We start from the raw sequence: 27016 nt of genomic DNA on the forward strand, positions 1-27016 counted from the left end.
TGACACGCCAGAGGGCGGCTTCACCCCCAAAAACCCCCAAAATTCCTAAGGAATCCTGTTCATAATGAATTGTTCTTTCACTTGATGTGTGGTTTTTTATATATACTAGAAAAATATCCAAGTTGTATAGGCTAGGGTAGAAGTGGTAGGTTTGCATAATTTTGAAAACCCCTTGAAAAATACCCCTTTTTTGAAAATTCGTAGCTCCGGAACCTAAAATGGTTCCTGAATCCTGCGCGACCACTCAATTTATTGGAAATCTTATTCTCTTCAATTTTGTCGGGAATGATTTTTCTTGAGAAACTCGAGGTTCGCGAGATAAAATGGGAAAATTGAAAAAAATCGAAATTTTGGGGGGTTTTGGGGCTGAAGCCGCCCTCTGGCGTGTCAGCAAATTTCAGATTCGAATTCAGCGCCCCAAAATTCATATAGAACCGTCGAGAAAAAATTCTTTCGGGGCTGTTTCCTGAAAAACGACCATTTGACTGGACTATGATGGCAACTGAACAATTAACAAACATAAATTGCAACATCAGACACGAGACGTGCTGGCCTCGGCTTCCCTCTCCAATTCCTACCGAATGCGTAATATCAACTTATAGTCTGTATAAAATAAGTTGAGACTTGGCCCTACATCTGAAGAAATTACAGGGCTGCCAAATCGTGTAAAATTGCAACATCCTCAAATGTCTAATTTAACCTCAGAATTGGATATAGAATATCATCCCTGATATCCCATTAATGGTGAAAAAGTTCCAGGGTTGAAGGATGAAAGGATATTTTTTTATAAATATCAAAGTATATTTGTATAAGTGTCACTTTTTTATAAGTATCATTTTGTTCAAATTTTTCTCTTATGCCCTTTCAATGTTATTTTTTTAACCTGAAAAAGGACGAATAAGTGAGTCAATTTTGTTGTCCAACGAACTCGATTTTTCCAACGAAAAAAAGGTTTGAAGAATACGTGTTCAAAATTCGAAGCTGATTGATCGATTCTTTTTTTAAGTTATTGTAGAACATACAAACAGACGGACAACGTCTTTGGCCTTCAGTAAGTCAAAAGTAATAACTCGCTAACTCAGCTATTGATAGCATATGGTGGCACACCATTCTGCCGCTATCTTTGATTTTGAAACTCCTGAGATGTCAAAAAACGTTCTTCCGACTACTTTTTCCAATTGGAAAAATAGTTCCAATTATTTCTCAAAAACTTTCTCGCTTTTACCACTCACTTATCTTTTGAAACAAAAAAGTTCCTAGCATTTCGAAAATTCCATGTCTTCTGCTCGAAATGTCTTGACATTGACAAACATAATCATTAATTAAAAAATAACTAAATCGGATAAAAATCAAACACCAATAGAAAGAAGACATTCGTCAAGTTATTTTGATATGAAATTTTCACTTATTACGAGATCCCATCATTTTGAGGAAAGTGATATTCAAAAGATAAATTATTTTCGCGATGTTTACAATTTCATCAAAAAATTAAATTTCCTTTTCACTATTACTGGGATATCGGGCATGATATTCTATATCCAATTCTGAGGTTAAATTAGAAATTTGAGAAAGTTGCAATTTTACACGATTTGGCAACACTGTAATTTTTTGGATGTAGGGCCATGTCTTAACTTATATAGACTATTTATTACAGTCTATAATAAGCGTCAGTTTTCCCGTAAGACTGACAAATCTATTATTACTTTCCTTGTTCTATTACCATTAGTAAGGAAATTATTGCTTTCCAAATAAAAGTAAGGTACCTCATTTTCTAAATTTCTATACGTTTCAATGTCCAAAAAAGTGGGTTTTGGGTATTGGTCTGTATATGTGTATGAGTGTATGTATTGTCACGTTATTTTTTATAATTAAATAACGATTAGCCTCCTGCTTGGCATCAATCGGTAGAGCATGAAATATTTTAATAATTATAAGAATCAGGTCGTGGTTTTTAATAGGATACAGTCTCATAAAAATCTTTATAAGCCCAGATATGAGCTTCCACAATAATACTGATAATTTATTAAAACATATATATATATATATAATACTTATCCTATATAGTATTGAGGAATAAAAATAAATCGTACACCATAAACAATTTGATACATATATTAACAAATATCTCAAAAGTAAATCAGAGCAAAAATATATAGAGCGACAGAAATATATAATATAAGACAAAACAATAATCGAAATCAATAAAATATCACAGGCTAATACTATTTTTTAAGTTTATAGCACGAAACGCTATCATGTGCTTTCATTTTTATGATCATATGCAGTTATTTGCATGTAGCTGTGATATCAGCTTGCTAATACTTGTCGACTTGGACAATTCTATTTAGAATAAATTCTTAAAATCAGCATGACAAATTGACAAACTAGTAATCCCATTATATATATTAAATTCTATAGTTTCTAATAGATTTCTTTGTAATAAATATATTGTTTATCTCAGGGTGCAAGATTCGGCACCTGAAGGAATAAATAGAGCAATTCATCTAGTGAATCAGAGCTACATTAAATTATCACAAATTATATTGCAGAAATTAATGATCATATGAATATTGTATTAACAGCCTAGATCTTAGACTTCTTTGATTGATAGATCTTCTGATATGTGGATTGATTCGTTACTATCTAATAAAATACCTTTTATACTATCTTTACTTGCGCAAGTACTTTTACCAAATTCTTAATTTATAAGAAACCCTTTCGATGAGCTAGCTTTGATTCTTATTTAATTTCGAAGCACTGAGGGCGCCCTATCACTATTTCAATATTTTTCACTCACGTGCCGGAATTTTCTTATGAGCTGCTGATGTCGATCCAACTCCTGGTGGTCCTGGATTATTGTAGCCGGAGTCGTCTCTTCCAAGGGGTTAAAAAATTATTTAAAAATGACTTTTGCTTTATATGAGCATCACAAAGTCTTATGAGAAATTTAGTAATTCAATTTAACTTTAAATTATTACAAGGTACAGTAAGGTATTACGCTCTATAATTTTTGGTGACCTCTCATGGTGGTAGTTGGCAGGCGAGTGTGGTTCTCGTTTCTCATTTTTACAATTTTCATTTCCGATTTCTAAATTTACATAAAATTTGAATATTCTATTCCTCCGCCATTCAAGGCTCAAATAGACCGTACCAAAATATTAAATTATTACTTATGTTACATATTTAATAATTTCTTTGCCTTCGGGCCATATCCAAAACATAAACTATACAACAATTTTTCACAAATTCTTATTATTTGTAGAAATATATACAAATATTTTTGAACCGGCTCACTATTGCTGCCTATCAATTGCCACTATTTGATTGGTGCATGCAAATTATTACAGTATTCATGCGCCCAGTAACCTCCTACTTCCTTAATACATTTAATTATTTTTGTTGGGGTTTTTAAATATGCTTTTTACATGCCAAGTAATTTTTTATAGATTATTAGTTGTTTCGTATATTACAATAATTAGCCACGTGAGACTTTTAGTTCCTCAAATTGCATACTGTTTTGCCACAATAAATTTCTGCCAAGGTGTTTGGTCAGATTCTACGTTGTATGGCTCGGTCGATCGTTAGGTCGCCGATCAGTAAATGTTTTATGCCTAACCTCAAATTTTCAATATTTTATATAATATTATATAGTAGCAGAAATTATTTCCATTCCCCTTCGGCTGTTGTACAATTTAGCCAGGATGTCTGATATTATCTAATCTTTAACGTTATCATCTTTGGCGATATTAGCCTATTACTTCACTTAGACCTATAAATCTTTCAACTAGGGATTTTTATTTATCTAACCAAATTAAATATGTTACAGTATGTATGTCTGTGTAGACAATATCTCATCTCCCAATTAACGGAATGACTTGAATTTTGAATCTTAAGGTCATCACACTATAAGGATCCGACACGAACAATTTCGATCTAGTGCAATTTAAGATGGCAAAAATGATGTCAAAAACATGGTTTTTCGCGATTTTCTCAAAAACGGCTCCAACGATTTTGTTTAAATTTATACCTAAAATAGTCATTGATAAGCTCTATCATCTTTAAGCTCAAAATTTGAGAAAATGTGATTATTCAAATGCAAACTTAATGAGAGAGGTCTATTACATCATTCACTAGAAGAGATAGCAGAATTGATCTCGTCAGCTGATCAATTTTAATTTAATATATTTCCAAAATTTTCATTACGGCAAGGAAAGTTGTGTGAGTGCGCCACACCAGATTTTTTACTAGTTTACTAGTTCAGCAAAATAGTCCCTGATGTTTTATTTTGTCAGCTGTTATCGTGTCAGGTGGACAGCTTGGATCTGCATAGAATAATACTCCTATCACGCAATACTCCTAAACTAAAAAATAACCAAGATACTTAAAACAGTATAAACAGCGTCAATTAATTTATAACATGGATGAGAACAAGGATACTGCAGGAAACAAAACCGATGAAGAACTTGAGTGTGAAAAGAAGCTAATCAACCTGTTTAGACATCCGTCACTTAGAGATGATCTAATATCTTTATTCATCGTAAAAATGTTTGAATCTGTAGTGAAAAGGTGAGTTTTATAAAGTAAACACGCTTTACAATATCAACTTCTCAACTACACAAAAAAAGTATTATTCGTTTCTCTTTGTACAAGAAAAAATTGTATCAGACCATGGTTTATGTTTCTATGTTATACATGTAGAGTTCTTATGTTTTAAAAATAGCCTACAATGGTTTGTATAATTATTACTTTCAAATTGAATCTAGTAAACTAATACTAATACGTCAATATTTTCAATCAGGTTCAAATTATTCAAATAATCTCCTTGTATTCTCATTTTAATTTCACTCCTAGTTGGGAAGGCTATCCTTGTGTTGAAAAATTGAAAGCCAACCCACCCAACAAAGGATCAGAAAAAATTAGTACAGAATTCGTGCCATTAAGTGATGCCAAAGTCAACGACGAAAAATGGGAAAAGAATGATTCTGTTACCGAACAATCAACAAAGCAAGAAATTCTTCAAAAATATTTGGATGTGAAGATGAGTTCATTAGTTGAACAAGAACTGAGGAATAGACACTTCTCAGTTGAATCGATGATTCCAGAGCTGTAAGATTTCCAGTAGCTTATTTTTTGTCAGAGTCAATTAATTGAAACTATTTTCAAATCAATTAGATTAGATTTACCCTGTAAAAGTAGACGGGAGACGGATGTAGTGTTAGATAGCCTACAGTTATCATATAATTTAATATAAAGATGCTTTCCCAAAATAAATGCTTTCCTTATGAGAAAAATAAATTTACTCGCATCCTAGGAGGGGAGGAGGTCGAAATAGTGGTTTACCGCGAGGCTCATCTCGACCTCCTCGCCTCAAGCGGGCGACCATGAACTTTTGTTACATAGTTATCTGTATCTCAACCTCCTACCTCTACCTCCACTTCCGAGGTAGATGTACCTCGAGATAGAGGTAGCTATATTATATTAATCAAACACATTAAGTTAGAGGCTTACCACCACTTATAATCACTTATTATATCAGCTATAGGCCTAATTATGTCCACTGTAGTTCAAGTAGCTCTGATTGCTCAACCGATTGTATTGCCATCTTCACTTGCAATTTTATCTCCTCAATGATTAATCAAGTGCATGCTGCACTTAAGCTATCAGTCCAGCTTCATACTGTAGTTTTGATATTTTGTTTTTATCCACTCATATATGCCTAAATTACAATATTGTTGAAGTGTAACATAATTTATAAATATTTATGTTTAAAAATGTGCTATTCATTTTTCCCAAAACAACTAGAAATTAATGTAGGCTTAACTTCAAAAAATGTAGAACTTGGATCACTGAAGCAAATGGAGATATGAATCAACCAATTGATGACTGGAAAAGGTACAAGGACGATCAAATAGCGAAGATTGAATTTCGCAATGGGAATGTGTACAAAGGTCGAGTGTCCAGGCATGTGATGCACGGCGAGGGAGAGTTTATTTGGCTCGATGGAACTTCATATAAGGTACAGTAGCTTAACATTTTGTATTCTAAGTGCCGTTTGCATAGTGCCAGTTTAAACTCAATTTCATCTTAAACTGGATTAAATCTATATCTAGTATCATTTGTTATAATGTGATTCATTTTGTGTTTAAGCCAACAGCTGATTGAATTCAGTTCATGCTTCCACTGTGCAAACGGCCCTTAATTTTTTCTAGCTAAAATATAAATTTGCATTAGAGCCTTACATTTATATCATAGAATATGCCTAATAGAAAACATATAATTGCCAAGTTTCTTTTTCCACTGCCTTCTATAGTAGATAGCTGTGATTCAAGTCATATCCCGCTATATCTGTAATTTATTAATAATTGTTGATTATTGTTAACTAGCTGGCCCGGCGAACTTCGTACCGCCAAATAGTTAATGCATCTCATGACAAACTTTAGCTGGATGCTCACCTGAGGAGGCGCGATGCGGCATTTTGTATCCTGGTGCTTATTTCTTATTGGTTTGAATGGAAGAACTCATACACACTGAATCGGGCATGGCGTGGAACGGTGTGATAAGGCAATCTCCATAAGATCAACATTTTGTATCGCCAAGCCTCGCCTCTACAGGTGTGCTTAGCCTTAGCTAAATCTGATGCATTAAATTTTTATGAAAATTATCCAACTATCTCAGTATATCTCAATATGGACTTCCTATGTGCTTAGTTACTTGTGCAGCAGTTTGTGTTTTTAGATATAGTTGAATGCAGCTTGCTGTGAAATTTAATGGTATATCTCCTTGCTGCTGATTTTCCCGTGCATATTCTAAATCTACAGCATTTCGAGCTCTACGACCCAAGTTTGGACTTCGTTCGTACTGCAGCATTATTATTAGAATTCGAATTTTGTGAATCAGTAGAAAGAAAATAGAAAAACAGATCTACCGACGGCTGTTGGATGACGCAATGATTATAACAGCTGATTTTTATTTTTGTGCGTGGCCAGCTTACAAATCTTCTTCCATAAGGAATACATGTAAACTTTGAAGGACCGTAGGAAAGAGTCCTGAAGTCGGATCATTAATTTGATAGGCCATAAACCTGCTCCTGAACATAACAAACACAACTAAAAAAAATAATAATAATCAAATTCGGTGTACACATAAAAAAGTTATTGAATGTCAAAATTTGAGGCTCGATTTTTATTTATATAATGAACAATATTATATCTTTGATATGCTATATTCACCAAGAAAATATATCTGATTAAATATATACATGATTTAATGATACAATTTTGCAATGGAGATAAAATATTCCAGTAGTTCATTATATTTATACATAACTTACAAACGATTTGGCGACAGTGCGAGTTTTGAAAAGGATATAGCTATGTTTGTCCAATTATAGAAAAGGATAGCAAACCAATGTCACGCAGGTGCTGATTTTATAAGGCAAATAGCAAATCTCTCCATAGCGTTATAGTTTTCAATATTTTCAATGTACATAGCTTCATATTGTCTTCCATTTACGTTGTTTGTAGAGCATACAGCATTTTTCTCTGCATCAATCTACAGAACAAACAGTTTAACTTGTAGCATTCTTGAAGCATTTTCAAATTAAACAAAGTAATTCTATTGATAAAAATGCTTACCGTACAGTTGAAATAAATGTGTCTATGAGAGATTCAGAAACAATGAATAATGTAGGTACCGTACTTAAATTTGAAATGAATAGTCTACATGGCCAATTTTGATTGCGCAACTTGAATGATAAATCCTAGGCCTAATATTATTTGTATGGCTGGCTGAGGTCTGGTGTAGAGTTTCGGTCGTACTTTTCAACAATTTCAGGGCATCTAAAATGATCTAACAATTGTTTTCAGGATAGATTTGATTAACGTCAAATTATTTGCTGAATAATTGAGAACGTTCTTGGCTCATCGGTGGCGCTTTTGTATCTTTCCACCTCAGATTTGATCAGTGAAAATAAAAATATTCTTTATTTGGCGGAATTAGGAATTTCAAGTCCTCTCTACCACTTAACCTCAATTGACGACTATTCATATTTCTGTTGAATGGTTGATCGTTTCTTGGCATGTTTTATCAGGCTGTGTCATTGTAGGCTACACTGAATAAAACAAGTTTAATCGTTTCATGCAAGCAGCCCATATCATAACTGGATGTATTCAATCTGACATAACATTCGATGCAGAGTTGTCATTTTGAATATATCCTGTCATATCGGCTTGCATTGAAATTTTGCACAATTTGGCAACACGGATATTTTGCTCAAGACTCAACTTGTTTTATTCAGAGAATAGTTTAGTTCACGTTTCAATACTTAAATTATGACATAAGAGTCCAATTTTCATCCTTAAAAGCTATTAGCTTCTACTCACATGTAGTTTCCACTCACTATTAAGAGCTAATAGCTTTTAATCATAAAAATCAAACTGCTATATCGTAATTTAAGTATTGAAAACTAAAAGTGATAATTAAAAAGCAGTTCGTAATGAAAAGTTTAATTGAAGAATAATAGTGGAGTCTTTTAATTTATAAGAGTGTGATTTGTGTGAAAACTGGTTTTGCAGGGTAGTTTCGACACTGGTCACATAACTGGCAATGGAGTGGTGACGTGGCCTACGCAGTCGTGGTACAAAGGTGAATTGGTGAAAGGATATCGACAGGGGAACGGCCTGCTGGTTGTGCCAGGACGGTTGGCATTCGCCGGCAGTTGGGCCAATGGAGTGAGGTATGGACCAGGACTCCTGCTGCAGGACTCAGAGCCGACGCGCGGCTACTGTGACACCACGTGGAGGAGGGATGTGTGCCATGGCCTCGGCACCAGGGTCTATCCTTCGGGCGCCGTTTTCCATGGACATTGGCAAGATGGAAAGCGGCATGGATTTGGAGTCATCAATTGGCCGAATGGAGATGTAAGTTAATTTTATATTAATATGTACATGACAAAATCACAGGAATCTTCTCCGATTAACATGGAATAACATGATTGGCGGCTGCATACTTAAAACTACGATCATACTATTGTATGGTATGTAATTATTGTTTTCAGAGTACATTTTCCTTTGTGTAAATTGTGAAATTCGATGATTTTTTTAAAAGTCGTCAAAACAGCTGTTCTACAGATAAAATACCTCGACTATGTGTTCTACCTACCTACCTCATGCACGTGAAGGAGGTTACAAAGTCCATTTTTCAAGGATGATGTGGATCCTCTGTTAGTTTCCCAGGAAGGAGACTCGTGTCAGTTGTTAGAGTCTATAAATAGTGCCGTGCTACCAATTTAACCTAAATAGGTTGGATAGCATTTCTCATCTATTAACCTAAAGGAAGTTATCGGCTCCAAAATGGTAGATTCTTGATAAATTATGAATGGATCTATTGCTTATGAATAAGAAATCCAGTTTTCAGAGCAAAACAACTTATAATCTTCATAAGAATTTTGGCAATATACAACACAAATCCACAAAACAAAACCTTACACACTTAAACATCTAGCATCATTACAAGCTAAAATACTTATCCATTTATATAGTTGAAAACAATGGCTATAGGCTTGTAGACACACAAATCAAATTATACAAACTTAGAACACCATAAAACTGTTCAAATCTCAAATTAAAACATTATAAATTTCAATTAAACAGAAAAATATTCAGAGAGCACCAAATTAGAACACCATAGCCAGCCATCATTTTTTAGAGAGAAGCTAACAAGTACAGAGCAAAGCCACACCTCAAACCAGTGACGACTAGGGATGGGTATTGATACATCGATGTTTATAAACATCGATGTTTCAACATCAAACATCGATTTTTTTAACATTGATGTTTACTGTTCGATGTTTTTCACTTATCGATGGTTTTACCTAGACATCGGTCATCCGATGTTTTTCCCAACTAAAAAGTAAAAACAATTCTATTTTTTTAATTTGATACAAGTTTTTTTTTATATTTTTTTTTTGTTTGAAGTGGATTATCTTGAGAGCAATAAGCGATAGTAACAGAATTACAATCATTATCTCTATCATATTTAGTGTAGTATTCTGTTTAGTGTTTTTTGTGAATATAGATTACTCTTGTGAAAGATCTCGCATAAGTTTTGATTTCCTGAAGATTGCTATTTTTATTTTTCAATCAGGCTCTCTGTATTTTTATGTGAGACTGTTGGATACTCTTGAAGATTTACATTACTTCTGTGGCCCGTGTCAAGGTTAGATAGTTAGTTATTTAGAATTGAATAAGAGGTCGGATTCTTCGTTTCTTAGGAAGAAAGAGTTTATTCTTACTACAATTATTTCCTCAACATGTGTTTAACACTAATTAATCTAGCTCTGAAAAAGAGGTCCTCGTATTGTAAGGAGTGCAGATATCCATATAAAACAACTTAATCCATTTTCATTTCCTGAAATGTCTATCAGGTATTGAATGAATACAATATGAGTATCAATGATTGCTAGGGTGAAATTTCAAGACCGAATCCTCAAGGATATCCCGAGAGGTTTCAGACTAAACCATGAAGATGACAAATCTTGTGAACTAGAGTTGATGTATCTTTCTAGTCACAACCTGACTTCAATTATTCGAAAGACTGTTACTTGAATACCACAAGTCCAAAATTGCTGTGATTCCAGTTAGTAACTGTTGAAAGATTGGAACAATAGCTCCAGATAAAATTGTAGTCACTTTAGAAGCTCTTTTTGTGCTCTACAATCTGAAATCAGGTATAGCGATCTATCTCATATTCCAGGTACACCTGACAACAATGTTCCTTGTATTGTGAAAAACACCCAATTTTCAGCTTCAAGCATCATCACAAACTACATTGTCCTCACATTGATATTTCGCACAACGACATAAGTTCTTGAGATTATGTTCTATGAGAATCACCCGTAAGATACACTTCATTTCAGTATTTCCTAGTGGAGAGGCGCGCTTAAGGACACCTCAAGGATCAAAATTTCAAACACATAACTTTCGACACAATGCTCAGATTTCATCGCACTACACTTCATCCTTCTCAGTTCGTCACGGCGGTTCAAAATCATGCATAATAAGTCAAATTCGGTCGAAAAATGGAAAATTTATTGTTGAGTGTACTTAAGCCCATATTCCAATATACAGAAAATGACCAATTTCTATATTCAAAGTTGCATGTCTTGTGAAATACTACTGATAAAATTTCAAAATCTAGTGAGAATGTGAAAATTGTCCCCCTCTATCCACTCCAATAAATAATACTATCGATTCCAAAACAATTTGGAAGTTAAGATTTTAATAATGGCGATTTCAGTTTTTACATTTTTTTCGTAATTTTACTGTTGATCAAGAGTTTCTAAAACGAGTCTGATACATCATAGACACTTACGATTGATTACAAATTGTAGATAAATTCATCCTCTACGAGCTCAGTTGCCTAAAATCCATCTTGAATCACTTTTCGCTATCATAGAACTGCCAAAACCGTTAATATGAGAAAAATATCTACAATTTCCGGATTTTTTTCAACAATCAAATCTCACTTTACGAACATATTTTTTCATGAATTGTTTACAGCAGATGAAAAAGAAAATTATATTGTACATTTTTAGATCATGTAATAATTTTTATAATAAGGGGTTACCGAGATACATAGCTTTGAATATAGAAATTGGCCATTTCTTATATATTGAATATGAATAAGTAGTACCTACACTCAACAATAAATTTTCTATTTTTTGACCGAATTTGACTGTTGATGCATGATTTTGAACCGCCTTGGCGAGCCGAGAAGAATGAAGTGTAGTACAATGAAATCTGAGCATTGTGTCAAAAGTAAATTATAAGTGTTTGAAATTTTGATCCTTGAGGTGTCCTTAAGCGTGCCTCTACTAGAAAATACTGAAATTAAGTGCATCTAATGGGTGATTCTTACCCATGAACTTATGTCATTGTGCGAAATATCAATGTGAGGACAAAGTAGATGGTGATGATGGTTGAAGCTGAAATTCAGGTGTTTTCCACTATACAAGGAGCATTGTTGTCAGGTGTACCTGGAAATCTATATGGCATAGAGCGCTCTACCTGATCTCAGATTGTATAGCACAAAAATACGCCTAGAGGGATTTTGGAATATACATCTAAATTGTAACAATCGGAAGATATTGTTGATTAAAAACTAAAATTCATCAAAATTGATTTTTTCTTCAAATTTTACTCATTTTTGAAAAATTATAACAAAGTACTCTTTGGAGATAGAGAGCTCCAAGTGATCTAATTTTTTTCAGAATTATATAATCTGGGAGAGATTTGGCAGAAATAGCTGAAAACTGGAAAAAGAGCCGAAAATATGAGGTTTTTGGGCTATCTTGTATCTAGCACAAGGAAATCTTGCATGAAGAAATTGGTTCTGGACTTCTCTTATGTACCCAAATAATATATTAAAAAATCAGAACTACAATATAAATTGCAAGCACACCCCCTTTTTTATGTCTATATTGACTGGACTAATAGTATCATCCATAAAAACGTAGGGCGATAAACAATGTTTAGAAACATCAATGTTCAAAAACATCAATGTTTACTGTTCGATGTTTTTCACTTATCAATGTTAGGATGAAAAAAACATCGATGTTTTGAACATCGATGTTTTGTCTTTCAATACCCATCCCTAGTGACGACGTTATGAACACGTCATTGATATTAAATTCCAAAAAATTATAAATTACAAGTTTAGAATTTACATTTTACATTTGTTCTCAATAAAACTTTATTTCGAAACTGTTATTTTAAATTTATATATCCTCTATATTTATAATGATCTGTTAATTCTGTTAACTCTGTTTCGGTGATACCATGGAATGTGCAACACAATTATGATAAATTCTCAGTTAAAAGTTGTCCGCATATCGATTACTCTGATATTTACTATCAAGTTTTATAGATCTCGAATTGAAGATTCGATTTGAATCGAGAAAAAATGTAATATTACAAATACCCCCCTCTTGACATAAAAAATTTTACTGTTTGAGAATTCAAAGAAAAAAAAATTACATTGAAACAAATGGAAATTGTTGAAATTAAATTCGAGAACAGTAACAATTTTTTCTATAAAAACATTACATGTCAACTATAATTGAAAATTATCATAAAAATTCATCAATAGCATTTGTTATATATTTCTAAACAATATTTCAAAATATAGAATATCAAAATTACTTTTGCTTTAGCTTTATAATTTAAGGAACATATCTCAATGGAAAGTTTAATATATATAAAGAATAGTTTTTGAAATTGCATATAAATTTAATTCAATTTTTTATTGCATGAAAATTTAGTATGTTGAAAAAAAATTTGTTTTTAAATGAATTGATGAATTGTTACATTTAATTTTCACATAAAATTTCAATAAATCAAAAAATGTTCATTTCTTTCACTATTGATGCGGTTGATTTTATCAATGCAAATTTTGGAAAATAGTCAGTTAAGGCACTCAGTATGAATTTCAGTTAAGTGTGACTCCAGTGTGATGACATCAGTGTTGGGCTGATCTGAATACTTGTAGTGTTGGGCTGATCTGGATGCATGTAGTGTTGGGGTGATCTGGATGCATGTAGTGTTGGGCTGATACTTGTAGTCGACTGATGCATACCAAACTCGATACAGGTGACATCTCAGTTAGCATTTCCTCATGCTTGTAGTAGACGGCTGCATACCAAACTCGATACAGGTGACATCTCAGTTAGCATTGCCTCATGCTTGTAGTAGACGGCTGCATACCAAACTCAATACAGAGTCACGTAAATTTTGTATAATATAATAATACGATGTACATTTCAGGCTTGAAATGACAATGTAATTTGTTTTTTTTTTGGAAAAGAGATAGACGCTGCATACAGGATTAACTTAGGTGAGGATTAATTTAGGTAAGGTTTGGTTTTTTGATATTTTCAGCTTTCAAGGTTTAGAGTTCTGCATACAGGAATAATTTAGGAGAGGATTTTTTGAATCAATTCTTTCATGATACTGTGACTGTTATTCTGAATTCAAAGTTGTGAACGTGAACATGGATGGCAATTACCTCCAGGTAATGTGGTAGTGTTGAAGTTTGAGTTACATGGTCAGCAATAGGCGTTGGCATTGTCATTGGCGTATGCATTGGTGTCGGCATTGGCGTTGGCATTGTCGTAGGCATTGGCATCAACATTGGCGCAGGCATTGGCATCAGCATTGTCGTAGGCATTGGCTTCGACATTGGCTTCGACATTGGTGTAGACATCAGTGTAGATATCGGCGTTGGCATTGGTGTAGGCATCAGCGTAGATATTGGCATAGATATTCAATTAATGAGTCACACTAGTTCGAAAATCACCCAAATGTTCTTAACACTCTTCATGGCGTTCACTTGTTGTTGATTTCGAGATTCACGTGATAATTATTTTGATGTTAATGTCCATGCTGTACTTGTTATTTTAAAATGCTTATAAACTAAAAAGAAAATTTTGATTAGGCTACCAATACAATCTAATACACATGAAAATTATTTCTAAGTATATAATCAATATAAAAATGAAATTTGTTAACATCTTATTATACAGTCAGCAATACATAAATTGTGAAATTTCCTCAAACTCTATAGAGATATCAATTACAAAATTTTAATAAAAAAAATTTTCATTTCCATTTATTCACTGTTCAAATATTTTATAAAAAGCAAATTATTCAATATTATTAATCATCGTTTGTTGGATACTATAGTTTATTTCGACTTTTCAATGTTCTAAACACAAACTACATTTCATGACAAAACTTTACTATCAATCATTGAACAAGAAATCATTCAAAACATCAATAATATTTTGCTTCAAAGGCAATTAATATTCATAAGTAATCATCTGCATCTATGGCAATCAACATAAGTAATCTGCATCTATGGCAATCAACATAAGTAATCAACACAAAAAATATTATCTCATTACTGCCTCTCTAAGTCATAACCTCTGTTATTCCTTCTTTAGGCAATAATGGGTTTCCATCTCAAATAACAATCACATACCAGCAAAATTCTAATCAACAAACCCCACTAAAAATTCTACATACACTCTAGCATCCATTTCAAACAATAATCAATCATATCAAAATTTATAGAACAAACAGTTTTTAAAATTTAGAAAAAGACATCAATTACAAAAACTTTAGAGAAATTTTAACCTTTAACTCATTTCAATTAATAATATGACAATACGTTTTTATTTAATGAAAACATTATTCAAGTTAACTTTCATCTATATTGAACATCTCATATATATGGCGACACAATTCATTAATACTTTCAAATTTTGAAGTTTTATTATTATAACAAAAGAATTTATACATAAGATTAGATTTCAGCATGTTCTAAATTGAACCATTTATTTTTTAAATAATTTAAGAATTTGAAGACTGTATAATAAGTACAAACCATTTCAAGATTACAATACAAAGACAATCAAGATGGATAATGGGTAAATAAGTTCCCTAAAAAATACAAATAAGAGAAAAAGAAAATTGGGTAAATAAATTTCCTAAATAATACAGGGAAGAGAAAGATTAATTGAAGCCTATCCTACATGTCAGTACTAAACTTTCATAAGGAAGTATATTTAATAAAATATACTACTATGGAATTTTGTAGATTCCAAGTATGACTCTAATTTGTTATGACTGTGAGCTATCACTCCCACAAAATAACTGGTGAAGGAAAAAATATTTCGACTATTGTGACTGGGTGGAGAGTTCCTAGATGTCTGTAAGGCAATGTGATAGCAGACTCTAGTATCAGACCACAAAAACAAAAGTATGCAAAAGTTTTTTACAAACATTTGATGTTGCAGTCTTAAGGTTTTTTATATCGCAAACAAGTAGGTCAGATAATCGAGTCCAGCCATATGTGGTTCACGCCCACACCTCTAAAAGAATCACACCTACTTGTCTACCAAAAATCCAAAGTATTGGACAGCAAAAAAAAAAAAAAATATATAAAATGCAAAATGGGTTAAAAGCCCAGAAGAAAACTATAACCTAATTACATATGGCTTATGGCACGATATGCAATGAAAGATGAGAAAAAGGGACATAATTTGCTCTGAAAAACCTAGTTACCTAATATGATACCTGACAAAAAATAGACATAATTAAAATATGTAATACATGATGAAAAAATATACCGCAAGCAAACAATTATTTACACTACAATAGATAGATTTTAGAAAAGTTAAGTTTTATCAACAATTTAAAGATTAGGAAAATAAGCTACTATTTTAACTTCCAAAATTATTTCAGAAAAAATAAAAATTTAAATGACTATGGACAAGATTGGTTAAGATATGCATCATAGAAGAAATTTACTGAACATTACACAAAGACAGGAAAGACTCAAAATTTGAAACGATTAAGGGCCAAGAAAAATAGGCTACAGGAAAGAAAAAAGACACAATTATGGACTCTTACCATACACTGTGTAGCAATTATGCTATTCTGAATCCCAGCATAACACAGGATTCCTAATCATAACATAGTGCCGGGGAATACCCTTTCATCATGTGATTCACTGTCATCATCTTGTAAGTAAGCAACTTGAAACAACCTTTGAATACTAACACATCAATGGTGACTTTGTGCTTTGTTTTCTTCAAGAACATGATTTTATTCATGGGTTCATTTGTTTAAACAAAGCCATTTTGCTTACAAAGGTCAGTCATGTTCACTAGATAATGCTTTGCATACACTTTTTCAATTTTTAGTTGAAAGTTGAATTCATCAACTTGATACAAAGCAAGATTCATTTTGTTTACATTGTTCCTAACCTCTACAGAAACCTGTCTCATGTAAACATTCACTTTATTTACTGTTTTCCTAACTTTCAATTTGGCAATACTACTTTCTTTACTGTTGACTTTCAATAAAGACAACTCCCTACCTACTACATTACTCAATTCTACTATCTCACTAGGATTTACTTTTTCAATAACAGTAACTAGGCCTACATTATCTGAAACTTGAAATAATTGATCTTGTATCTCAACACTACTATCATCCTGCTTCAATTTGCTTTCATCTTCATGATTATCAATCAATGTTTCATGTGTATCTTTTAATAGAAGGTTTATACTAACCTGCTCTAGTCTTATGCTAGCAAATTCTTGCTTCATATCATCAAACCTAGCACTTTGATCTTGTTTCAAATTATCAATCTTAGCATTTTGCTTATCAAACCTAGCATTTAGCTCATCAAATCTAGCATTTTGCTCATCAAACCTTTGTGTTAAGAACGCTATAAGATTTAGATCATTTTTAGTTCCTACCATACTTGTTTCATTTGATACTTCTACTACTTCCTCATGAATTGTTACATTTGAAACGTTTTCACTTACAGCTACACTATCGTTTGAGTCATTGTTTAAGGTTAGGTCTAAATCTTGAGATTCTTCATCTAAGTTTTGAATGTTTTCACTGAATAAAACTTCATTATTTTTATTGTTCTCCATCTTGCTACTGCATAAAAAATATTTACTCATTAGAACCTGAACTTTCTCGAACCGATTTCCCACTCAGCAGCATCTCCCATTCACAATTCATCAAGATATCTATCCTACCAATAATTTTTTATAACCAGGGATATATTTTGTAGTTTGAGTCCCACACCAGAGCATACCATTTGCCATGCTACCAATTTATCCTAAATAGGTTGGATAGCATTTCTCACCTATTAACATAAAGGAAGTTATCGGCTCCAAAATGTAGATTCTTGATAAATTATGAATGGATCTATTGCTTATGAATAAGAAATCCAGTTATCAGAGCAAAACAACTTATAATCTTCATAAGAATTTTGGCAATATACAACACAAATCCACAAAACAATACCTTACACACTTAAACATCTAGCATCATTACAAGCTAAAATACTTATCCATTTATATAGTTGAAAACAATGGCTATAGGCTTGTAGACACACAAATCAAATTATACAAACTTAGAACACCATAAACCTGTTCAAATCTCAAATTAAAACATTATAAATTTCAATTAAACAGGAAAATATTCAGAGAGCACCAAATTAGAACACCATAGCCAGCCATCATTTTTTAGAGAGAAGCTAACAAGTACAGAGCAAAGCCACACCTCAAACCAGTGATGACGTTATGAACACGTCATTGATATTAAATTCCAAAAAATTATAAATTACAAGTTTAGAATTTACATTTTACATTTGTTCTCAATAAAACTTTATTTCGAAACTGTTATTTTAAATTTATATATCCTCTATATTTATAATGATCTGTTAATTCTGTTAACTCTGTTTCGGTGATACCATGGAATGTGCAACACAATTATTTATGATAAATTCTCAGTTAAAAGTTGTCCGCATATCGATTACTCTGATATTTACTATCAAGTTTTATAGATCTCAAATTGAAGATTCAATTTTAATCGAGAAAAAATGTAATATTAGAATAGCTATACAGGGTATGAATTTGAAAAAAAAATGGTCAAGCCATTTTTGAGAAAATTGTGATAGAAATTTAACAAAATCCATTTTTTCAAGAATATTACAGACCTCCTGCAATTTTCCCAGAAATGAGACTCATGTCAGTTGATAGGGCTTATGAATAATTGCTATCCAGGGTATGAGTTTGAAGAAAATCGTTAGAGCCGTTTTCGAGAAAACCGTGAAAAACGTGGTTTTTTAGTCACTATCCGCCATTTTTTCTGCCATCTTGAATTGAATTTCTTACTGTCGCACCCTCATGGTATAAGGACCTTAAGTTTGAAATTTCAAGTCAATCGGTTAATTGGGAATGGAGTTATGGTGTTCACAGACATACACACATACCCACACACAGACCAACACCCAAAAATCATGTTTTGGACTCAGGGGACCTTTAAACGTATAGAAAACTTGAAATAAGCGTAACTCAATTTTTTTGAAAAGCAATACTTTCCTTACCTATGGTGATAGGGCAAGGAAAGTAAAAATGTCATTAGAAGAAATAAATTATTATAAAGTTCAGAATGCATAGTAACAAAGAAATCGATAGGTCTACTCCACTATAGGTGAAGTGTATTAGAAAAGGTAGCAGTGAAGATAGCTGAGAGTGTTGAGACGAATGCATCTTTTAAAATGTTTCAGAACATGAAATATATTGCTGTGACGAATGTAGGGTAGAAGGTAGAAGAAAGCGGATACATTTAGAAGCATGCATTTTTTAAACACTCTCAGCTAAGTTCTCTGCTACAATTTGCTTCCTAGCTACACTATGTTTTAAGCCTTCGCAGAGAAAACTCATACAAAACTTAGGTGACCGCTGGAGGTATGTTGCAGTGCACGCCAAGAATGCTGCTTTTAGATTATCTCGAACAATAATAAAATGTTGCATAACCTTTTTAAGTTAGGTCTATCACTAGAACTACAATATCTCATTATTCTTTCAATCTTGAAAAATGACGTGTCAATCGATTTGGTATTGAATTGAATAAAAAAAGTTATTCTTGTAACATTTTTGTAGAATCAACTGTTTTTGATTATTCAAGAAATGCAATTTTAATTGGCTGCCATTTTGTTTCATGAAAAAGGATAATTATTTTTATCTCTTTCCAGATGTCATACATTTTCATGCAAAGTTTCATTTCTTTATGTCCAGCAATTATTTAGGAAAAAAATAGTAAATGAAAAACAAAATGGCGGGTGTGTAACTAACTAGGTAAGGACTTTTGGGCAGTTTAAAAATGATATTTGTGTATGCTTTGTACCCAGGAACAATGCCCTAGAATATTGGTAGGGAGTTTGGAAACACTCTTTATATTGCAATGTTGAATGTGATGCTCTGTTTAGCGAGCATTTGATATCTCTTGCCTTGATGAGGCACTGGTCACATTGCAGTGTGGCATTAGAGTACCAGTACCTATAGCCTCCAGAAACGCATAATTCCAATAATAATTAAAAATAAAAAGATAATTGTTTTCATTCTGCAATTATTAATATCACCATAAATCATTTATAAGAATCAACTGAAAATTATTTTTCACCACACTGCACAGCAGCTGTTTTCCAGTCCCTAAGTAGATCTGAAGGACATTGTTTGCAGATGACTCTTGTCTGACGTCAGAACAGGTTTCTATCTGGCTAAGGCCAGAAAGAGTACCCTTTCCGGCCACTAACATGGAACTAAGAAAGGTGTAAGAGAAATGGTCTTTACCATACCTGTAGTGTGGTGAAAAATATCATACTGGACTCTCTCAGAAAGGTGTTCACAGTATTCCGATAACATTATTCCTCATAAAACTGTCCTTAGAAACTGTCCTCATACTGTAAACACTAACATTCTGTGCTTGTAGCGTAATATACTATTTCGCCCCACTTGGATGTAATGAGCTGGTTTTCGTGCATCATATGGAGGCCGAAAATGATTGTTTTCTGACCAGGCCAGTAAAATTTTCTGATTTGATGTGAACGTGTTTACAAAATAGTTTATGAAACAGAATCAGTTTATGCTTCTAGGATTGGATAAAGTATTTTGCAATAAGATACTATTATTTTATTTGGATGGATAAAATACAAATAAGATATTATAAACGATTCAAATTCAATTATCATAGTATAATAGAATCCGACCTCTAACCTCATAGTATGGTACTGCATTTGCCACGAAACCTGGTGGATAATTTTGGAACTACTTGGGCAATTCCCTTGGTGCTGAACGTTTTCACAAACAGGTTATTATGAAACAGAATTAGTTTATGCTTCTTGAATTGAATAGAGTATTCTGCAATAAGATACTATTATTTTATTTGGATGAATGAAATACAAATAAGTTATATTATAAACCATTCAAATTTGATTTTCAGAGTAGGATAGGACTTCTAACCTCAACCTCCACAGTCAATGATAACAATCATTGTTGATATCCAGATTGTCCAAATTTCAAGTGCACTGAAACAGCTGATCAAAGAACTTTCCATTATTTGTGTTTATTATTCAAGAATCAAAACATTCATAATAATAAATATCATCTTATTGCCATTTGAAAGAATAAAAAGTATAAACTCAACCTTCCACATTAAAACATAATTGAACATAATCTTTTAGGTTATTTGGACAAATTGAAATCTTCCCAAACCCAGTGCTTAAGTGGACACTCGTAAGTACTGTGTTTACCACTAAACCTGGTGGATAATTTTGGAACTACTAAAAACAACCTATTTTTTCAGTCATTATCAAAATTTGGGAACATAATAGTTTTGGGCCATGCCTGTTGTTATTTCCTGATCATATTTATATGATTTGTAATCATTGTATCCACTGAAAATGAAAAAAAAAATACTTGGACAACTTCCTGATATTCAGATTACCTCAGATTTGCTAGAGCTATGACCTTTCAGTTTTGATTTCAGAAGTGCCTAATTAACAATTATTATTATTATTATATTATATATATATATATATATATTTTATTTTATTTTATTTTGTTTTATTTTTTTGTGTGAAGAAAAATAGCGTTCACACCATGGGCAAAAATGTGTTTCCAGCTCTCAATCTTTTCTAGTCCTCGGCCTATGGCCTCAGCCTTGAAAACCAATTTTGAGCCGGAAAAGTCTCATTTTCGGCCCTAGGTGCAAAATATAGTACTTCCTTCACCTACTGTCTAAAGTGCTTACTTTACTCCCTGGAACTCCAAAGTGTCACTTTTTCGCTCTCAGGACAAAAAAACAGAAAAACTCCCTAGGGCGTAAAAGTAACTCCATTTAAATAACATGGGAAGCATCTCTATTTTGAAAAATTACATTTCAAATAGGTTAGAAGATCTAAGCTCAGATGAAGAAACATAATAGAGGTGTCTGTCATTGAGTCAACTGAATTCAATACCTCAACCAGAAATTTGATCAACTCATGAAATATATGTTTGTATGATATTACATACTTAATATTAGTAGACACTAAAAATTTATACATATTTTGAAATATTTTATTCTATTCAAAATACCAGCCAACAAATATTTTACATCTGCAATTCAATTACATACTTAATATTAGTTGACGCTAAAAATTTATACATATTTTGAAATATTTTATTCTATTCAAAATACCAGCCAACAAATATTTTTCATCTGCAATTCAAATCTGAAACACGCAAACTGGAGCACTACCTCCTTAAACAAAGCCATAGTTCATTCTGGTGACATCAGCACAGGTAGGGCTCCTACACCAATAAAAATTTGTTGATTTTAGCTAATCTATATCAGCTAGTGTTTTTATTGGTGTAGGAGCTCTACCTGTGCTGACGTTACCATCAACCACCTGTCATGCATGATGGCTTTGTTTATGGAGGTTGTTGAGAATTACTATGCCATCTGGTAGTGATTGTGTAAACTACTTGAATAATTGGAACATAATTACATTTCCCTCTCCTCCTTTCCTATTCCTTACTTGACCTTGGCTGTGTGCAAACCAGACCAGTTCCCCCTCAGATGTCTCCAAGACAACACATCAGGTCATCTCGCCTCCATAGCTATTTTTGTGATGATCTCACCTCAACTTTCCATAAGTTTTCTAATATATGTTATCACAGTCATTGCTTACAAATTAGTTAACTTGGTCCTCCATAACTTCTCATTGTGCTATCTCTCACATTATGGTCCTCCGGGCCGGATATAATCAGTAAGTTCAGAAAGTTGTTTTAGGTACTAACATTTATAACTCATGAAAAAGTGTATTTGTGTCTATCATTACTTATCAAAGTATTGGTTACTTGCTCAAACAAGCATAAAAGTGAAAACATACATAAGTGGTTTTGTTTTCAACAAAACATTACAAACGTTTTTAAAACATTCTGTGTAGTGTTTGTTATTTTGTGATCAAGTTTCAAAGTTTTTATTGATCAGTGTTTCTATATTCCAACCATGTTATTTAAAAATAATACAAAAATATGTGAAGATTACTGTTTGTTTCACGTCAGTACCCTTATCATGTCAAAAGTTATTGAATTTCACAAATTTTCCTGTTCTTGGAATTTGCATAATGATGCTTTATGCCATTACTTAAGTTGTTGCTTCTCCTTCTTTTCGTGTTTGTATCCACCCATGTTTGTGTCAATTCGTGCATCATCGTGATTCATTGGATCAACTCATCATCAGCTGTCATCGGCAGACTTCAGATCTACACCCTTCAGGTAAAGCACATCAGGGTCAAGATTCTCCCCCCCCCTCCCCTTTGTTCACCTCTCTAATTACGTTTCATTCCGTAGCACCTAGCAGTGTTATTCTATTGTTTAGTTGCTCTTGCCAGCTGACTAGTTATTGTCATCTGCAAATGTAAACAGACAACAGGAAAAATGTCAAATTACACTTTAGCTATTGCTAACCTCAACACATTTCTATCTTATTCAACCCTAAATAAGAGTGAAAGCAGTGAAAACAGTTCATTTGATCAAGAAAAAATACAGTTAAAAATCCTTTTGCATAAAGCTTGTTCTAATTTGGAAAAAGTTGCCATAACTTTGGATACCATTGGAATTGAGGCATCAAGTAGTGACATCTTAGTCAAAATAAATGATCAACTTGAAACTTTTGAAAAGTACCATGATGAAATAACATATATTTGTATTTCCCAAGGAATAATTGATGATTTTATGGAAACTTTATCCAACGAATTCAGGTCATCGTACACAAAATACATTCAAATATCAAAAAGTTCACCATCAATTTCAAATGCAAGTACACCCACACAACAATGTGTGAAAGCTAGTAACATTTAGCTACCCTGATTTCAACTGTCTAAATTCAATGGAGATGTGTCACAATGGAATCAATTCATCAATTTGTTCGATTCATTAGTTCATCAGAATGATAGTTTGTCTGATATTGGAAAATTTCAGTACCTCAAATCTTGTTTGCAAGGATCAGCTTCAACATGTATAACCACTTTAACTCTGTCAGATGATAACTACAAAATTGCATATGATCAATTGACAAAAAGATAAGCAAATAAACATTTAACTTGCAATCATTTCATGGACAAAATTATGGATTGCAAATCCATAACAAAGTCAGATCACACGTCCATTCGTGAATTTATTGACACTGTATCAACTCCAATTGAAGCATTAAAATTGCAAAACATTGAGATCCTTTCTGATTTTGTATTGCTATCTATTCTACTAAGAAGAATTGATCAGAAAACTTTGTTTCAAAGAAAACTTTGAGTTTGAAAACTGTTTAGCTCCAAACCAGTCTCCTACGTACAAAGACCTTGTTGATTTTCTAACAAATAAATCAAGAGTGATTGAATTAGTTCAACCTGCAACCTCGTCTTCTACGGTAAATGAAAAACCTAGAAAAACTCAAACAAGTTTAATCACAAGTCGACCTACCAGTCCCCGTCAAAGTAACAAATTTCAAGAAAATATGAAATATAATTCAAATAAGTCTAACCCTCGCCATTTGTGCAATGTTTGTAAGTCAAGTGAGCATATTATATATAATTGTTCAAAACTAATTGAAATGCCTACTTCTGAAAGATATGAAGTCGCTAAACAATTGAATTTGTGTTTTCATTGCCTTGGCAAGCACAATAGGAATGTTTGTAAGTCTACGGAAGCTTGCAAATATTGTAACTCAAACAAGCATCACAGTTTGCTTCATGTTGACAAGTCATCAGTTGATAAATCTGATAGTACTCTCAAGTCAAATAATATTGAACAATCCAGTACAGTAATGAGCAACACCAGTTTGGCCATTGCTAATGAAAGTGAAGATTCAGTTTGTTTATTGGGTACAGCTATCATAATAGTGTATGACACTTATGGTAGACCTCACAAAGCAAGAGCAATTCTTGATTCCGCCTCTCAGATAACAGCTATCAATAAAAGTCTTGTTGAAAAGTTGCATCTGAAGCCTGTAGTCTCTGAGAAAAAGTTGATTGGCATCGGTTCTAACGCAACAAAAAGTTTTGGAGAAGTAAAACTCCATGTTTATTCGCCTAAGAATTTCTATATTAATATTTCGGCTCTGGTATTAGATAATATAACATGCAATCAACCATCAGTCTCACTAAACCCCAGTGATTTCGAACATTTGTCTGACCTCAATTTAGCTGATGAAAATTTTCACAAATCAGCGCCTGTTGATGTACTTCTCGGCGCAGACGTATTCATGCACGCCTTGTCTGAAAGCAAGCTAGGTAACTCATTAAAATTTGAAAACTCTCCCGGTGCTCTTGAAACTGTTTTTGGTTTTGTCATCATAGGACAAACCAACATTCAATCTCAAACAGCACAAAGTTCTGTGTCTAGTCTGCTAACTTGCATCGAGCCTAACGTTCATGTTGTACCTCAAAATTTATCTGCTTCTTAAGTTGACACAATTGAAGATTTAAGCGAACTAAAGCCTCAAGCAACCGTTCTTGTAAATGTGACTCAAGAAAAATTACATCCTCTCGTTTGCTTTGAAAAAAGTCAAATTATTACAAAGCAATAAGAATTTTTGCATATTGTGTGCGATTCATAAATAAATGTAGAGCTTCTCATAAGTCAGCTTACAGTCTTCGTGTAAAGCCAACGCGCTCAAGTTCACTGTCTGGATTCACATCTCTTTCTGAGAACAGGCAAGCTCTCAAATACATTGTGAAAATTACACAAGATTATTATTTTAATGATTCTATCAAGTTATTAAAACAAGGAAAAGTTTGTTTTAAGAACAAAATCATCAACCAAGAATAATATGGAAAATGACCAAAAATTCATCACACTCACATACTACAACAAAAAATCACAGAAAGTAGCATCATCTTTTAAGAAACTCAAATACAGAATCGCCTTTAACAAAGAGCACATTAGAGCCATTAATAAACCACATAGCCACTCAAATTTTGCTGACCATATTACATCAACAGGCCACACATACACCGACATCGCCACCAATCTTGAAATCCTCCATATCTCACAAAAAAACAGAAAACTCAATGTTTTGGAACAATACGAAATTTACAACCACACAAAACAGTTTCCCAACAGTCTCCTAAATGATCAAGTAAATTTCTCTTCCCACACACTCTTTGACAAAATAGTCCACAGTTCAAAATTACCGCCTCACTAAGTATCCACCAACCCAACCCCCACCACAACCTATTCCACCACCTTCATCCCTTACCACACATAGCCTTGTCATCTGAGTAAATTCCCACAGTCTGATGATGACCAACAACAGGTCGAAACGATCGTCACTACAAAAGTAAGTGTATTTTAACTTCAAAGTGTTTTTTAAAATTCCTTCAAGTTTAAGGTAAAAAGTAAATTCGTATGGCTTTTGTTGGTGGGGAGTCCCTTGCGGGAAGGTCCCACCGCCTGAATATATAATTTAAGCCGTCAATGGGCCTTACGACTGTCATACTTCAGCCGGGACCGACAGAAACGTGCCCACCCGATAACACAGGTCAAGTTTAAGGAAAAGCTGTTCATTCCAATTTGTTGTCTCTCACACCATTCCTCGATAAAACAGGAATTTTGAGGGTGGGTGGAAGATTGAGAAATTCGTCACTTTTGTATGATGTAAAACACTCTATGTTACTGCCAAAAAAATCGCATTTAAGCTCTCTTGTATGTCAACAAACTCATGAGAGTCACATGCATGCTGGTTTGAAATTAACACATGCTATCATTCTTCAAAAGTTTTGGATCATTTCTGCATGAAATGCAATCAAATTTTGCATTAGGAATTATGTAAGATGTGCATGCATGCGAGCACAATCAAGTCAGCCAATTATGGCAGATTTACCTCAGTGTAGAGTAAATCCATCTCCGGTCTTTTCTCATGTAGGAATTGATTTTGCTGGACCCTTCAACACAAAGGCCAGCCCACTCTGCAACGCCAAAGTATACAAAGGATATTTAGCATTGTTCATTTGCATGTCCGTTAAAGCAGTACACCTAGAATTCGTGTCTGAACTAACATCTGACGCATTTCTCACAGCATTTGAAAGATTTTTGTCTAGAAGAGACTGT

General features: G+C 33.1%; 2 protein-coding genes across 8 annotated transcripts in view; one reads left to right on the forward strand and one right to left on the reverse strand.

Moving 5' to 3' along the window:
- The window catches only part of LOC111044905, a 336821-nt gene that overhangs the window by 285660 nt on the left and 24145 nt on the right, over positions 1-27016 (reverse strand). The window lies entirely within an intron of this gene.
- The window catches only part of LOC111051013 (radial spoke head 10 homolog B), a 53252-nt gene continuing 30231 nt past the window's right edge, over positions 3996-27016 (forward strand). For 6 of the 7 annotated variants that reach the window (XR_005570498.1, XR_005570497.1, XM_039421307.1 and 3 more), the window contains exons 1-4: positions 3996-4566; positions 4852-5106; positions 5836-6016; positions 8574-8918. Coding sequence is in view for 5 of the 7 variants with exons in the window: in XM_039421307.1 (XP_039277241.1) it covers positions 4418-4566; positions 4852-5106; positions 5836-6016; positions 8574-8918 (930 nt within the window). In the remaining 2 variants the exon portion in view is untranslated. The remainder of the gene's footprint in view (positions 4567-4851; positions 5107-5835; positions 6017-8573; positions 8919-27016) is intronic. The other variant, XM_039421305.1, reaches the window with a different exon arrangement.

This window comes from Nilaparvata lugens, chromosome 2, assembly GCF_014356525.2.
Source record: "Nilaparvata lugens isolate BPH chromosome 2, ASM1435652v1, whole genome shotgun sequence".
Lineage (NCBI taxonomy): Eukaryota > Metazoa > Arthropoda > Insecta > Hemiptera > Delphacidae > Nilaparvata > Nilaparvata lugens.